The 16,952-nt window shown below is 41.0% G+C and overlaps 3 protein-coding genes across 3 annotated transcripts; all 3 read right to left on the bottom strand.

Moving 5' to 3' along the window:
* Window positions 1–3,888: 3,888 nt before the first annotated feature.
* On the bottom strand, window positions 3,889–6,870 carry rabl2 (RAB, member of RAS oncogene family-like 2). The gene is made up of 8 exons (XM_079163267.1): window positions 6,752–6,870; window positions 6,597–6,626; window positions 6,335–6,414; window positions 6,135–6,214; window positions 5,654–5,765; window positions 5,369–5,466; window positions 5,034–5,117; window positions 3,889–4,812 (listed from the first exon to the last, which is right to left on the bottom strand). The coding sequence occupies exons 1-8, from the start codon at window positions 6,856–6,858 to the stop codon at window positions 4,732–4,734; spliced, it is 672 nt and encodes a 223-aa protein (XP_079019393.1). The 5' UTR covers window positions 6,859–6,870; the 3' UTR covers window positions 3,889–4,731.
* A 2,446-nt stretch (window positions 6,871–9,316) lies between these two features.
* cimap1b (ciliary microtubule associated protein 1B) lies at window positions 9,317–10,627 on the bottom strand (the record flags this gene model as incomplete). The annotated part of the gene is made up of 6 exons (XM_079163518.1): window positions 9,317–9,409; window positions 9,490–9,630; window positions 9,718–9,839; window positions 9,937–10,038; window positions 10,220–10,423; window positions 10,516–10,627. The coding sequence occupies 6 exons, from the start codon at window positions 10,625–10,627 to the stop codon at window positions 9,317–9,319; spliced, it is 774 nt and encodes a 257-aa protein (XP_079019644.1).
* A 2,744-nt stretch (window positions 10,628–13,371) lies between these two features.
* On the bottom strand, window positions 13,372–16,652 carry LOC306699015 (protein tyrosine phosphatase domain-containing protein 1; the record flags this gene model as incomplete). Its single annotated transcript, XM_079163516.1, has 13 exons — window positions 13,372–13,494; window positions 13,587–13,697; window positions 13,801–13,881; window positions 13,980–14,081; window positions 14,184–14,300; window positions 14,388–14,642; window positions 14,761–15,054; window positions 15,146–15,417; window positions 15,538–15,675; window positions 15,802–15,920; window positions 16,207–16,287; window positions 16,386–16,568; window positions 16,648–16,652. The coding sequence occupies 13 exons, from the start codon at window positions 16,650–16,652 to the stop codon at window positions 13,372–13,374; spliced, it is 1,881 nt and encodes a 626-aa protein (XP_079019642.1).
* Window positions 16,653–16,952: the final 300 nt, after the last annotated feature.

Below are 16,952 nucleotides of genomic sequence, written 5' to 3'. Positions count from 1 at the left end.
TAGCTTTCAGAAGAAAAGACAATGTTGCAAAGAGGAAATGTAATAAATGAATCTGCGCCTGTTTTTTTGGTTTTTAGTATAGAAGGCAGAGAGAAATCTTAAAATGTATTCCACCAATAGTTTACTCATTTCTACCAATTATATACATATATATATAAATATATATTTGAAATTTTAAAAAAAGTATATAGATATAGATATGGAAATGATTTTCTTTGTCATAGGTATACAACTTTCCTTATGGTCACCCTTTCTTGAACCGTAGCATGACGAGTTGCATCATGTCTTGGACAGAGAGTTTGATGTTTGTTTTTATTTTCATATGGTCTTCCTTCATACTAAAGGGCATCCCGTAATGTGAGGCTGAGACCCCAGTTGACACCCATCCCTACTACTTCAGCTACAGATCACACTGACGTGGTTCTGACCCAACTTGATCCACAACAACATACAGTAAGGACCACCTAACGACACAGCTAACTGGTAAAAGAGGCACTTCATCTTTTGCCTGTTTATCACTCAGGGATGGATGTTTGGGGCACTAGCATGGAGAGGTTGTTGGCTGTTGTTTTATAACTATCCATTTAAATTCTTACCCGTGAGGACAAGTTAACACCGCCACAGTCTGAGAGCCAGCAAGATTTCCATCCCTGTGACCCCGATGATGCTTCTCAGACCAGGCTGCACAAGGTCTGGTGTAGTGAAAGAAGGAAATACTGGGATGTTTCTCATCACCAGTAGAGAAGGAAATGGTCATTTTCCTTTTTTTGCTGCAGAAGGAAACTGCTACCAGAAAATGTGTTCAACCTGGCCAAAGTAAGCTTAAAATGATAAGAGTTAAGCAAATGTTGTTTTCCTTAAAACCTACTTTTACCTGGAGAGAAAACAAGAAAGCTCGTCATACACGGGCTTAAATTAGCTCGACCCAAAGTCTGTGCCCAACTAAAATGCCACTGCAGGAAACGTGTCTGTGGTTTATCAGGCTGTGGGGATGGGAATGCCTCTGGAAGGTCTTAAAGAAAATTCCGTTTTTTTACAACCTGGCTGTGTCTTGCAACATCGCTACTTCCGTCTCTACGGTTTGCTAAGTGAGTAATATATCATCATAAACGGTGGAAGCAGGAAGTCTAAAAATAAGAACCAGGTTGTAAAAAGAACAACTGAATTTTCCTTTAACAACACAAAAATCTACAATTGTACTCATGAGTAGCTTCTGCTGGCAGTGAGAAACAGTGAGTTTTATTCACGCAACAAAAAGCATTTTATCCATAGCTTTTCTCTAACAGATCTCTATTACCACTAAAAACCTACGTGCATCAGCAGCATCCAGTCAGTACGCCAAGGCGGTTTGACTTGGGGAGAAGTTGTGTGCTTTTATTTTTCTTTTCTCTCTTTCTTTTATGCCAGCAGTTTGTAAAAACGGGTGGTAATTTAACGTCGTATCTGGGTTGTAGGAATAGCACTCACTGCCTCACTGTGACCTCACTGATTATTTTACTTCTGACTCCAGTGTTGCGGAGTCGTCAGACTCATTTGGACGTTTTGTGTTTGTTGTTCTTTTTTATTCTTTGGTTCCTTTCACTGTTGATTCGTTACCCTCGGATACTGTGGGTAGATTTTGTAGCGTGTGGAACATCATACTTAGATCTTTCACTCATTTGAATTTTAGAGTGACAGAAAAAAAGACAGACAAAAAATGAAGATCCTGTCCACTCTAAACGTACTTACACTTGTAAAAATGAACAAACTACAAAAAAAAACAAAACTTTTTTTTAAATCACAAGCAATGTAAATATGATAGATTTCATATAAATTTTTGAAAAAACAAAAAGTATATAGATCTATATATGAATGTTTGGCATATATGCATAGTTAACCACCTGTGGAAAAGGTGAGCAGATTTTATTCTTTCTATGAACTCTTGAACTTTGAACTCTGAACTCTGAACTAGGGGAAGATTTGCACAAAACAAGGCGACAAGGTGCTAACATAAAAGCCACCCATCATCCAAGCGCATGTGTGCTTCTGGATTCCCCGAATCTCTCTTGTGTGGTCGTTCCTCTTCACCATGTGTGTATGACTGTGTGTGTGTGTGTGTTCGCAATTGCTTGTTTATTCCCATTTTTTGTGTGTGTTTGTTTGAGAGAGAGAGAAAATGGGGATGCACATGACAGTATGGTTGATTGTTAGGGTTTACATCTTTGGAGCTACTCCACTATAGCCTTACTGTGTTACCATCAGAGATTCCCGGCAGTGGCTGTGTCACACAAACAGATAAATGCACACATTCATTCATCCTCGATATATTGAATACCATTGCCCTGCATTCTTGTTTTGTACTGAGTTACGTCTTCAAAACAGTGGACTGCTCTGCCCAAAGGGAGAGACAGACAGACAGACAGATCACCACAGGTTATTGAACGAAACCATTGTTACATTCTACGTTGCAAGACCACCATAACTCACCTTTTAACTGTGTAGGTACAGCTTATGCAGTGTCACTGTTTTGTACACCCATTCCCAGATGGCATTTGCGCTCCTTACCCTCCACTCTGTCTGGCAGCACTCCTTTTTCCTTTTTCAGACCTTCAGTTTCTGAGTTTTGGATATATGCTATATGAGGTGATCCAGTGAGGAATAAACAACACAAAGGAAAAATGTGCCAAAAAATAACTTAACTTTTAACTGTATATTTGTGTTTGCTTTAGGACTATCTTAGTTACAGCATTATCGTGCTGTTAGACTCAATAATATGGTGCCATCTCCTGGAAATCTTGAGAACTACAGACATTTGTTTGATCCTTCTGTATTTCCTACAGGTGGAAAAACAGTCACTGTTATTATTTTGTAAAGAAGCAGGATATTGTTTATATATAAACATATGTATGTGTGTGTATATATACACATATATATATATATATATATATATATATATATATATATATATATATATATATATACACACACACAACACAGCCTGTGTATATCTACCTGTGAACTTTGCATTAACATTTCTATTTGCATTTTTGAGACAAAGTATCACAATTGCTTGATTTTACTGTGATGATGGTTATTTTCCAGCTTGGCTTACTGTTCCCATATAAATACAATCACAAACACTTGTGAAGTGGAAGTGTACAGTCTGGACTCACAGACTGGCCTGGTTAGAAGAAACGAAGCTGTAGTGAATACCTGTAGATGGTTGTGTAAGTTTACCACAAATAAAGATTCAAAATGCAATGTGTAACGGATTTACACAACATTTGGTGAAATATGTTCAGTGAAGGGTTATCTTTGTCTTATTTTCTAATCAACAAAGCACAATCTAAATAGTTTAGGGGGAGCAGTGTAACCTTTTTAAAAACCCACTGGAACCAGTGATCTTATCATCAAAGGGTTTTTTTTTTTGTTCATTGTTGGTTTTCTCCTTGTTTGCACTGTGAAGTTTAGACTGGTGGAAGTATCCCTGCAACGCCTCAGCCTTGTCTCACCGGTGAACTTCCCCTTCTCAGCATCCGATGACGAGGCAAATCCCAGCGACGTCTTAGAACCCCTCCCCCCTTCCCCTTCAATATGTGAAAGCACTGGTCGAAGTAAATGTTAACCAGAAGCCACTTAGTAGTCCTTGTGCAAACAGAGCAAGGGTGATGGTGAAGATTGAGGCAAGATCTGAGATGTTGCCCGGGATATCTCCACCACAGAGATATGTTTGTTATATTATGTAATAAATTTATAATTAAAACATGAACTGCATCAAAGTATTGTTCCTGCTAATTCAGTGTCACGGTGTAAAATGATATTCTAGTGTGATTTATTTTGAGTAAATGCCACAGACAAACAGTTGGATATAATGCTATATATACATATATAATTGAATTGTTTGTTAAATCGAGCGACACCTTCTGCCAGAAAACTGGTTTAATGTTCTTCAAGGCAACATTTCTGTTCATATGAATATACACACAATCACCTGGAAACCATCATGAAGGACACGGCTGGCTGAACATTTCACAAGTTCAATGCAGCCGATGTCTACTCATGTATGACTGGCAGCTGTAACTTATAATGTGCTGAAGTTGACAACTTGCTGCTCTTGTGCCTACTGCTGCGTCACAGCAAGTCAGAAAGAGACACATGATAACAATTTGGTTACATGGTACATTAACTTTTCATTTCAAAAGGGTGCTGAAAACAGACTTTACATCATAAAAACAATGCAACAAAAGCAGCCAACAGATGCAGCTCCCCGCTGGCATTGCACACACTACGGACAAACATGGAGGACAGCAGCAAATACAGTTCATAATTCCACGTTCTCTTTGATCTGCTTGAGTTAGTTTTCAATGCTTCACATTCTTATTTCATAATTATACACATTCAGCCTCGTTGTAGGATTGTCTACTATTTGTATAGTTGATATTGTTTCGACATTGTTAGAAGTATGAATGACAAGTCTAAAAGAGCAGCTAAATAAACTTTATTAAAACACAATTCCTATTTATTCCACCAGCTTTATTTCCCTGCCTGCCAGAGTCATTGGACAGAAGGAGGGCAGTGACTTAAAACCTGACTAAAAGTCTGCCAACCTCCAGTGGTAGCTAAACCAATGGTATGAAAACCGATCAGCAAAATGACATCAGGACAGACGTTGTGCCTGTAGAGCATCGTCCCCGTAGGAGGATAAGTTATCCATGAGACGACAAGAGGGTTTGGAGGACTTGTAAACGTACGTCAGACCACCTCGGGACTCTCTGCTTTCAATCCGTCCTCATCTGCTTCTGAATTATCTTCCTTCTTCTCCAGGTCAAAGTTCTGTTACACAAGTCCAACAAATGACATCAACGGCGTAAAATAAGTTGTATTAGAGTTTATGAATAGGTTTTGAGTAAGCATCTGAGAAATTTCTATTAAACAAAACAATGGTAGATTTTAAACCAATTATGGGATTTCTTAGGGCATGTTTTGTTCTTGTCGTAACCGTTCTTTTAGTTTGGGTTGTAAATGTAAATGTTTAGGTATTCAGATAGATGTACCTCTAACTCCTGCATCACTTCATCCATGAAGTCGCCGGGGTTTTGCTTGTAGTCCACTGCTCTCTTGATCATCTCTCTGAACATCTGTTGTGACAGTTACAGTCAGAACTATCAACATATAGGGGCAGTTCAAACGGTCTGGACAATTCATGAGACACAGATTTACAGGGTGAATTTATTTCATTATTTGGTTTACAAAAGGAGCCCAGTCATTCTTGTTGTAATCTCATACATAGTCAACTGTAAAACTACTAATGAGTTGGAAATGCATGAAGAAATGAACTTGAGGATTAATGACATTAACACTGCTTAATTAAACAAGCACTCGTTCAAACCTTAACAACATTAGTCCCATCAGCCGCCGATACAAAGTAAAATGGGAGTCCTTGCTTCTTCCCAAAGTTGAAGCTTCTCTGTGTGACCTTCAAATCAGCTGCGATTATGAAAAACAAATGTGTTCACACCTCAAAATGTGGTCAATTAATCAAAAGGATAGAGCAAATAGACCATGTGTGCTCACAAAAACAACTAGTTTACTTATCCTGAAGTAGCATTAACATTTAATACAATTGAAAGAGACAAACATTCATTGTTACGTCAAGTGTCAGAGTCAAACTCACCATCAATTTTGTTGGCAACCACACAACAGGGTATCTCCGGTCTGTACTCTCTCAGCTCCTGATACCAGCTGGCCAGATTCTTATACGTGATCTTCCTTTGAACATCAAAAACCTAAGAGAAAGTAGAAAGGCTTACAAAAGAGTTTCGCTATATTTAGTGGCAGTGTGGCACCTTCCTAGTTCAACTGGTGCATTCCAGCAGTCATCTAACAAGTCCTTGGCGACTTCCCTGCGAGAGAATCACCATCTGACCCCAAATATTACTACTTTTTTTTTTTAAACCCTTCAAAGCCAAAGGAACAGGTTTAATATACACTTAACAAGAGTGCATTGTGACAGAAACAGTTGTTGAAGTAATCAATCTGAAATACTGAAATTCTGAATACTTTTTAAAGTCACTTATTGTTCCAACTCCCAGAAAGGGCAGCAGGCTAGATGATCACTGAAACGCACCTGTCCTGAAACCAAGAGTGTGTTTTACCATGATGCATGCATGTGCTTTGTGGTAGTACGAAGGATGCATGCTCTGGAATCTCTCCTGACCAGCGGTATCCCAGAAATCTGTGGATTAAAAACAAAAACACATCCCTGTTGATGTAATCTTTACTGAGGATTTCAACATGGGTAAATGCATGTCCTGTGGTCACTGACGGCAGAACAAAAGCAATACATAATACATACCGACTGCTACAGTCTTGTTTCCTACAGTGGCTGTGTGTTTGTAGAGAGTCAAAGCGTAGGTTGACAACTGCTGGGGACGACTGCAGAAAGAGTTAAGGGTCTTAATCTCTGAACACGCCATCTCGACCTTAAACGGGAGATTAATGTGCTCACAATGGCTGTAATAATAACCATGGTAGGACGATATAGCTCATATATGAGTGGGGGAAATGATTGACACAGGTAAGTTTCATTTTAAATTTCTCCAGCTGCAAATGGATACTATTCGTCCATGAGGAACCTCTCCATCAGCCTAAGAGAGAGAGAGAAAGAGAGAGACGCAACAATAATCAGGACAACACATAATCTACTGAGGACGGTTACTAATATTACTAACTCAAAACAGCTACGGAGGAGCTTACTGCAGCTAATACTCACTTAGATTTACCAACTGCGCTGTCACCCAGACAGATGATCTTCACCTGTTCGTCTGAATCGTATTTTTTTTGGTCCAGTTCAGGGATGCTTCCAATGTCGCCAGCCATTTTAACGTGACTCTCTTTTTAAACTTTGTTCCGCTTTGACTGGGATGGTTGTATAAGCCAGCACTGATGAATGACGTTACCTGGAGAGCTAGCATCCGACGGCTTCTGGCAAAGGAAATGAGCGTTAGCTATTAGCTTCCCATCGGTTGGCTGAGGTTACCATGGTGTGGTTCTAATTTCATCGGTTCGTCTGTCCTCCTCACATCGACAAAACGGATGCTTCCTAAAGCTAATAATGGTACAGAGACGGTAACTGATTACATTTGTCTGTTAACTTCACAATGCACCTCCATCGGCTGCTAATTACTGATCGGCTAACGTCGCAAACTGACGTCGCGTTGATAAGACTTTGTTAACCAATGGTACTTATCCAGATGCCGGAGTCTGTCTAGTGTACATTGTGTTTTGTCTATCACAAGGAGAGGTTCGCTAGTAGATGCTCTACACTCATCAAGGCAAGCCAGATATTAAAAGCGGGCATGTTTCATGACGCCTATGTCTTGTTTTCGTTTCTATGCAACGGGGACGCCTGATGGACCTCTTTGTCACGGTTTCTGCTGTCCTTACATGTGCCTGTCAAGAATGCTCTTCGATTCTCACAAATATGGTTAACTTTAGGTTAGTTGTTTTCTTTTTGTTGAAGCCATTGGAGGACATCTCTCTTCTTCGCCTATTTAAGGACATAAAGTCCAAAGGTGTTTGGAAATTGCACGCTTTTCTTTCTTTAATGACCTTTTTTTAACAGAATGTTTTTTGCTGCTACTACTAGGACCACTACTAACCGCTACTGCTATTAAACTACTACTACTACTTTTACTACTGTTACTTTGACAGTAAAATCGTTTAGCTTCCAGTTTTTCCTGCATTGTAATTCAGCTTTTAGCTTCTTTAGATAATGCAGTTTAGTTTCCAACTCTGCCAGTTATACATTTCAAATTAAAGGTTTTTCATCAGTGTAGTTCAATGCTTTTGGTCTTTAACAATTTTAAGGCAGTTCCACATTTTAGTATTTTCAACAATGCTTTGCAATTGGTTTCATCTTTCATCACTTCATCTTTCATCACTCCAACGCATTTTCTGCAAGAAATGCATTTTTTCTTTTCTTTTTTTTCATTTAAATGTTTATTCGTCCAAACATACCAACACAATACACAGATACAAAAACCGTCAGACAGCAAAACAAATAATAAATAACAATAAAAATAAAAACAGCAGAATGAATACAAAAAAACTTAAAGGCAGCTACAAGAAACACTTTTGTAATGGATAAACTTGCCTCTTGCATCCCTTGGAGCCCAGGCTACATTCAATATTACTTTTTTGCCATACATCTTCCCTAATCTCATAGCCAAGATCCTTTTGCCATATCAATCTCAGGCTTTCGCACATTGTAGTTTGAATAGTTGACATTTTCCTATAAAATATAGAGGCAGAGTGTCAGGTACGGGAAGCACTTAGAAACTCTTGAATCGTATTCTCTTCCGTCTCTTCTCTTTTCAGTCCAAACACTGACCGTATGCTGCTCCTCAACTTTAAATACTTCCAGAAATCCCCCTTCTCATTTAAATGACATTTTTCTTTAAGGTCCTCAAATGATCTAAATGAGCCATAGAGATCTTTGACAACATATTCCCGCTTCTTTACGCTGTTTGGCAAAGCGGTTGGTTATCATCCTCCAATTGAGAGATATGTTCTGCTTCATCTAGGCGTAGCACTATTTCGTCGAGGTCAGTTCTCAACCCAACGTTGGCCTCTTTAATCTCCGTCATATCTGCTTGCAAACCCAATAAAAGCTTCCTAACTTGCCCCATCTCCTCTGTGGCCTTTTCCATAGACCTTTGCATCGCCGACAGCACGCTTCCGTCGTTGCTCATGCACTCAGGGTTTGCTAGCTTGACATTAGCCCCGCCAATGTCAGCACTCTGTTCAGCCGCTCTCGTTGACATATTGCGTGAATCACAGGCTCTCTCAGCTCCAACAGTGTTTAACTTTCACTTCCTAAGAACTTACAGCACAGTAACGCTGATTTCATTAGCGAATTCGGGGTAATTAGGTGGGTTTGCCGGGAGGTTACCAGTCAGGCAGCCATCTTACTCGGTGATCCCATGTGACTCAGGAAATGCATTTTCTAGTTATACTTGTGCTTTTGGTGCCTTGTCCGATTACAAATGAAACTGCAGTAATTTATAACAGTTACTTACTGAACATTTTAATTACCAAATCAAAATCATCATCAGTTTTCTAAAACAACAAGAAATAGATACCTGGTCTAAACATGGTCTAAGAGAATGGTCTAAAATACGTTACATACGTCAAATTTCAAATACGGAATACTTAGTGTTCATACCCTGAAAAAGTGACAAGTACTGATACAAAAGGGCCTTTAGGCATTGCAATAAAATCTGATTTCATTAAACCTTTGCTTTTTGTTCTTTATTGTGCTTTTCTTTTTACTTAATTATTCAGGCATCTCTACAATTAGGGGTACGATGAATTCCGAGTGACGCAGTCCAAAAGTGAAGCTTGGAGCTTTGGCTTTTGTGGAGGTTACCTGGGCAGAGAATAATGTCAGTGAAGGAACAAAATACAAAAAATATTTGGGGCCTAATGATCAAAATAAATGTTTCTTACCCGCTCAGGGAAGTATGTACCAGGCCCTGGTTTCCTTGTGTCTTCACCAGGTGGGAAGTTGCGTCCTGTCATGCTAAACCGGGGAGGCTTTTGTCCGTAAATATGATGGTCAACAACTTTGTAGGCAGCAGGGCCGGGAGTCTGGATGGGGAACAAAAATCTATTGAGAACAAGTAAATCACAAGGTTTCTAGATGGGTTTTTTAACGGCCGTTTGACATTCACATACCTTCCTCAGGTCCTCATGGAAGGTTCCAACTTTGCTGCGGCCACAGAATGAGAAGGTGGGAGCTGCAGGTGTCAACACAGGTTTGAGCCCCATCACTGGGGGCAGAGAGTAGGAGGCTGGACCTGCAGTTTGAGCGACAAGCAAAGTTTATATAGTATGCGCCATGGAACTTTGTAACCCACAGCTGAAATACAGCTGACACCAAATACAACATCTTACCTGGTGTTTGTAATTTGCAGAGGTCTTTGGTCCTCCCAGCCAGAGTATAAGCAGGAGCAGTGCGGAAGCGCAGCTTTTCTGAATGCTCTGGGGAGTATTTTCCTGAAACACCAAAGAAAGTTATATGAAAACACTGCTTACAGGTAAATCCAAATGATAATAGTGCGCGTCATGATGAAAGCGGCATATTGTCAGCGGTCAGTGAATAGTCTGAGATTTGAGCTCAGCAGTACTCCATTTTCATTTTCACAAAATCTGTGTAATTGTAAGGGGTTCTGCTGACCTGGTCCAGGGACCTGGAAGAGTTGTAGGTCCTTTTGACGGCCGTAGAGTGAATATGCGGGAGTGCCATCTCGGCCCACTCTGGTGATGTTGGAAGGGATGAGGTATTTTGGTCCAGGGCCCTCCGACTCATACCTGCGGTCACGGCGTGTCCCGAAGCTGAATATTGGTGCTTTGTATTTAGTGGGGTCATGGTTAGAAACACCTTTACGGAGGAAAAAAAGACAAATAATGTCAGTTATAAAAATAATAATTGTGTCGGTGGTGAAAAAGGCTTACTGGTGATTTATGCCATACCTATGAGAGCAGGCAGTGCATACTTGGGTCCTGGATTACCAAAGAGGGCAGATATGGGCCCTCTTGGCTCGTGGGGCCTCCAGGTCCCAACCCAATTTACAGAGCTTGACATTATCCTGAGAGAAAGATGGATTGTAACCGAAAGCATGTTGATGAATTAGCTTTTAAGTTATGAAGAAAAAGAACAATGTTTCCATTACTCAGGGTGTCTTTAAATTGGATGTGTAGCTCTCTTTAGAATTGTTATCAGTAGTAAGTAAGTCAGATGTATTCATATAGCGCTTTTCACAGACTAAAGTCACAAAGTACTTAACAGGAGCGGTATTTCAAACATAAATAACACAACGTGACCATACAAGGGCCAATAATTTACAAGGACAGATTGTAAAACATGAAATGTATTTAAGAAGGCACAATAAACAGAAAATACACAATTATAACATAGATTAGAAGCAGGCCTAGAGCATGAATTTGACCCAAACACCAGTATAAACAGGTGTGTCTTGGGACAGGCAGATCATTTAACACGTTTGACCTGAGCGTACGGGCGGGTGAATAAGGGCGAAGTAGTTCAGCCACATATGCGGTCTGACCATGTAGTGCTCTGTAAGTGAGAGTGAGAATTTTAAAGTGGATCCTATAAACTACAGGGAGCCAGTGAAGAGATCTGAGTATGGGGGTGATGTGAGACCGTCTATTTGTCCTAGTGAGTAATCTGGCGGCAGCATTCTGGATTAACTGCAAACGGTTAAGTGCAGACATACAGGTTAACAGGTCTGTCTGATGCTTGGGGTTCTTTAGAGTCCACTCTTAACTTGGTAAATATTTATTTAGATTATTTGCTGCAAATAATTGGGACTCTTTGCAACAGGCTCTTAAAGAGTGGGTATTATGGCAAAGATTTTGATGGCATGCTGTTAAAACCTGGAGAGGTACTGCTGGAAGTACAACATTTAAACATTCAATAATCATTCAAACCATTAAGTGAAAAACATATACACATCTAAGGTATATATTCAGTTTAGTAACAATAATGTGTCTTTCTGTTTCTGTGGTTGATTATTTCCCATACTTGTCACAGGCAATTAGTGTTAAATCCTGAATCATTCCACTAGTGGCTTCTGAAACTACAAGTAACATTACACAGCAGTGAAAATTAGTGCAGTAGTCACTTAGTTAAATACATTTTAGGCAAAGTACATGGAATAGATGCCTACTGTATACTAGTCATTTGTGGGTAAACATTAACCAATGCTACACCAAAACCAGTGAACACATCATACACCCAGAGTATTCCGTAACAAAACCACAAATGTCTAAAAAATGCATAAACACTGAATTGACATGCTTCCAATTTAGTTCAGTTACTGACTTAAAATGAATACATTAATTATTTTACCTTATTTATCCTGATCCTGCTGTGAGTGCCACTCTCTCTCTCTCTTTCTCTGGAATTCGGCCCGAGCATTGAACCAAAACACTGCTGTCAACTTCACTATGACAACTTACCATGGAGACAACTTTCTGACAGTGTCAACAGCAATTCTCAATATGTTGCTTATTGAAAACACAGCATGCTGCAGATGGTGTAAATGATTTATTAGGCATGAAAGTCTGAAACAGGCCAAAGAATCACACTGTGGATATACTGTTTGGATTTTACACGAGGGTACAGTAGCTTACATACTATTTAAGGTAGCCTACAGTAAACATTGCACCAGTGTCATTATTGAATTCTAATGGGGGGGGGCTTTACTTCAAGTTGAAGTACCAGCAAAATACGCAGGACTGGTGTCCTAAGTAAATTAGGATTAGGGTCCCACACTCTCTTAGGTGCACCCAGTGGACTTAAAATAGATCAATCTTCTTTATCCACTGACTTTGTACCAATTGTTCGTAATTGGCAATGAATGCTGGAAAGGGATGTAAACTCAAAAACCTATATATAACTTCTTCCTATGTTCCTTTTGTTGTTATTGGCATATTTCTGCACATTTTTTTTTGCGCCACTCAGCGGCTTTAATTGGATGATATCACTAAGATTTGGGGACTGGGGCACGAGAAGCCAAATCTTGCCATGGCCTCCAAAAAGACCAGTAGCCGTCCTAATCTGCCTTTTTCACAGCGGACGTTTTAACTGGTCATAGTAGGAAAAGCACAGAAGCCCAAAGGGGTTACTAATAACATTAACCATGGCTCTGTTTCTATTCAAGTGTCCCAGGAAGCCATGACAATGTGACAGTGAGCATGCACAATACCAGGACCCTGAATCTGAAGAATAAATGTCTAAACTGCATTTAAAGCAAGTAGTCCTGAGATTTTATTCGTAAAGTAATAAAGAGTACTCATGGCATTTAAGTGTTATTGTGTGCCTAACAACGATGGAGTTCTGAATGGTTATTATAGTTCTTAGTCCACATAACAAACCCTCATAGCTTAATCCTAGCTATCAAAACCTATTCTGGCACCTTTCCAAGAGCCTAGATCCATTAGAGAAAAGCTGCCATTAACTGACGCGACTGATAGCTGCATTCGGCCAAGAGGGCCTCTCTGCCGTGTGCAGTTGCCAGAGGAAGCGTCAGGAGGGACGGCAGTGAGTAAGCCAGGCGAGTTTCCTCTACCACCAGCTTAAACAGATCACCGGGTATCCCGCCAGGTGGGAAAAAACCCGACAGGCTTAGTGATCCTGACCCTTTAAACGGAGAGCTGGTTTATTTTATAGTCCTGTATCAAGGCTTAACTCCCGGATCTAACAATATAAATGTAAAAAACATTGCCCACAATCAGGTGCCAAAGATGAAATAACTTTTTAAATCAAACTGCTCTGTTAGTTTCCGTTTTTTAGATATAGACTCTTCAAAGTGTAGCATTGGTGCTGCAGGCCCTCCTGAGGTATGTGGCGTTGTGAAAGGTTTCTCTCAAACTCGCCTTCAGGACCTTAATCAAAGTTGCAAGGCTTCCCATTTCCTCCTGGGGGTGCTGTTGATTAAAAAAAAAAAGGCTAATTATTATTTATAATGGAACCACACGCACACACACATAAACATACTGTAATTCCACGTGTGTCTTACCCTTGTAAGTGCTCGCACCAATCGTTGCAGCACTGCATCCTCTCTGTGTGGACACAAGCTGGTCACTGTGCTCACACAGCTCAGTAGACAATAGATGGTGTGTCTTTGTGACTGTAATGATGTAATATTGAAAATAACTTTTTAAATCTTCGCCAAAGAGGTTAAGAGTTCTTAAGAAGAATACTGAAGAGTCAAATCATTATTCCTTCTTTACCTTCTTGAGCACACTGAGAGACGTCCTGTTGTTTGCTCCACAACTCAAACTGTCTACATCCTCTGCACTCAGAACAGGCTCCTGGATGAGGTTGGAAGAAACAGAGACAGGACTGAGAGAAAGCACGGGAAGTGAAAAATCTAAATCAAAACATCAAGGTGTATTTTTTTCCCACTGACCCTCAACTTGTCCAGCCAGGTCCACAACAGACAACTGAGAACCTGGGGATCTGATTCGGTGACCAGCAGAGCCCAGCCACAGTCACTGCTGTTCAGTTCCTCCTGTTTAAAAAGCGAGTGATAGTATGAAGTCGGTGGTTTTAGAGCTCAAAATCAAAGTGACATGTTGTGATGTAAAATCAGGTTTGCACCAGTGTTTTTCACCTGCAGCAGAGCCGATCTTTGCAGTATGGTTTCTCCTCGGGGACCATGGTCTGCCATTGCCTTAGCAACAGCACGGGCGACTGAGGTTGGGCCAGGATAATGTGGATTTCTGCCAAACTTTATATTACATCAATCAGTTTTAAAGCATTTATATCAAAGCTTTATTTGTTAGCTACATTTTCTGACATTAAGAATCACAGTTACCTCACTGTTAGAGATGTATTTGGGAAGTGCCTTTTTCGCTGGGCACCTAGACCTGTTCGCACAGTTATTGTTTGTTGTCGTGCTAGATTTGGGGATGTTGAGTATATGAGATGCCCTTTTGGTGGTCTGGTGGCCTGGTGAAAGTGGGGCAAGCATTGGACTACCGGGTCTCAGATCAGGTCGTATCAAATTCTGTACACACCACTGTCTCTCATTTCCAAGTGCTGGGGTGCAGTATGGACTCAACTCCAGATCCTTCAGGACAAAATGCAACAAAGTGAGAAAAGCCTCAATGAGCAGTTTGATTTTACAGAAGACATTCAGAAACTGTATGTAATTGTAGATAAATAATGTGAAATTGGACCTCAATTACTGTGATCTTGCTGAGGTCAGAGTCACTGTAGCTGCGTTTGTCCAACAGCACCTCTCTCTTCCTCTGCAAGAATCCCAGTGGCTCGTCCCAGGAGGACACCGACCCTGAGCTCAGCCACGCCCCCTTGTGACCCTCCCTCAGTAAGGGCAAGTACTGTTTGGACACCAGGGCCTCCCTCACAGTCCTGTTCAAGGTCCTCAGTACTGACCTCTTCTCTAGCTCAGCCTGGATCTCTGGAGGAGCAGGGAGACCCAGGGCTAAGCAGGAGAGATGCACACACAGCAGGTACACCACCTAATGGGAGGACAGAAATGAGAAGGAGGTTAACTGTTTACAGGTATGTTCATGACAAAGGATTAATGTAATATAATGATAAGGTCCGGACCTTGGGTGTATGTCTGAGGGTGCGTGCCTCCTGGCCATGCAGCATTATTGCCTGTCGGTTTAGGTAATGCTGCAGGGTGAAAGGGACTCCATGCCGCATGCTGAGGTCTGGGTACTGGACCAGCTGTGTGCCAAGCAGGCGAGCAAAGTCAAACACCTGGCTGAGCTGCGCCCGGGTTTGGATAGAGCCTGGCCTTTTAATCCTCACGTAGTGGACGGCCTCACTCGGGCTGGTGCGCAGGGTGTAAATCAGGTAACAGGCTATCAGGACACCTGTTGAACAGCAAGAACACATGAGCAAACACACTACATATTGCATTATATTACATTACATGTGCACAAGCTGACACACACAGTTCATATGAACAGTAGATACAGTATTTGTATGCCTACCTGTCCTGCCCAGGCCTGCATGGCAGTGCACAGCCACCCTTCCTTCCCTCACTGCAAAGGCCAAAACCTTCACCCCGTCGATCATACCGACGAGGGAGGACACACCGAAATCTTGCATCCCGAAGTTGTAAAAGTAAACTGCAAATAAAGAGCGATATGTGAATAAACCACAGCTGAACGTTAACAGTTTCTGCGTATTTATATTTCCCACGTCGTGAGTGGTACAGTCTTCCATGTGGTGTCTTTACTGTATCAAGATCTCACTGTCATTGTCCATGAAGGTCTGTGGAGAGTATGTGAAACCACTTCCAGGGTCTAGCGGAGGTCCACAGTGAGCATGCTCTCCAGGGAGCTGCATGTTGATGATTGATCTGATGTTCAACCTGGGAAAAAGTGATAAATGATGTAGATGGTTGACACTAGTGCTGTGTTTGCGTATCAAAAGTCATATTTATTGTGTCTTATTTTCTAAATATATTTCTCATCTAGATCCATTTCCTCACTTTGTTTTGAACTAATTACCTGTATGTGCACAAGGGGTCGTACAATGATAATGTTCCCACCTTTTAGGCTCATAATTCCTACAACTCCTCATGTATCATGCATATCCACACACTGCACAGGCACACAGGGGAACAACACAAACAGTGCAGGAATTATAGTGATTACCTTTGAAATTGTTCAATGATGTTGTACTTCTCAATTAGATTGTTGGATGGTCGTGCCATGGCAATAATGTCATCTGTCAGCCTGCAATAGGAAGAAGTTTATAATTAGTAAATTGCCACTTACTGTTTTTGATACGGCACATGACACAGTCAGCAACATCTATGAGACTGCAGTCTCACCAGGAGGAGAAAAGGCCTCGAATGGCCTGTTGGTTTAATTTCCAACACTCTGGTCCTTCATAGCGGCAGTCTATTCCTCCACAGGCCAGCAGACAGAGGAGATTGGGTGGGATAGCCTTCACTAGGTTCTCCCTGGCCTGGGAGTAGGAAGGCTGTGGTACTGGTATCAAGGCCGGCAGCATCCTGCACCGAGAGAAAACCCCAAGATCAGCCTGAGACATCACACGGTAGATGTGCAGGAGTATGCCCAAACTGGGCCAACCTCATGTTACCTTCTTGCCACACTGGATGTGAGCTTTTGACAAAGACACGCCTTGTTAAACTGACAATTTTTGTAGCTGTGCGCTGTTACTTATTTTCAGTAACATAGTGTAAAAGTCTCAATACTAAAGTTTGACGTAGGGCTGGAAAGAATATCCAAAATAGCAACATATTGAAAATACAATGATTATATAATATTCTATAAAATACGATCAATAAAATGTGAAACTTACCCTTTTGATTATGTTGGACAGTGAAGCTGTAAATCCCATTTAATGTATTGCCGGGTTTAAGAGTGCAGGAAAC

Source organism: Pholis gunnellus (genome assembly GCF_910591455.1).
Source record: "Pholis gunnellus genome assembly, chromosome: 7".
Classification (NCBI taxonomy): Eukaryota; Metazoa; Chordata; class Actinopteri; order Perciformes; family Pholidae; genus Pholis; species Pholis gunnellus.
Note: the sequence above shows the minus strand (reverse complement) of the source record. Positions and strands in the feature narration are given on the sequence as shown.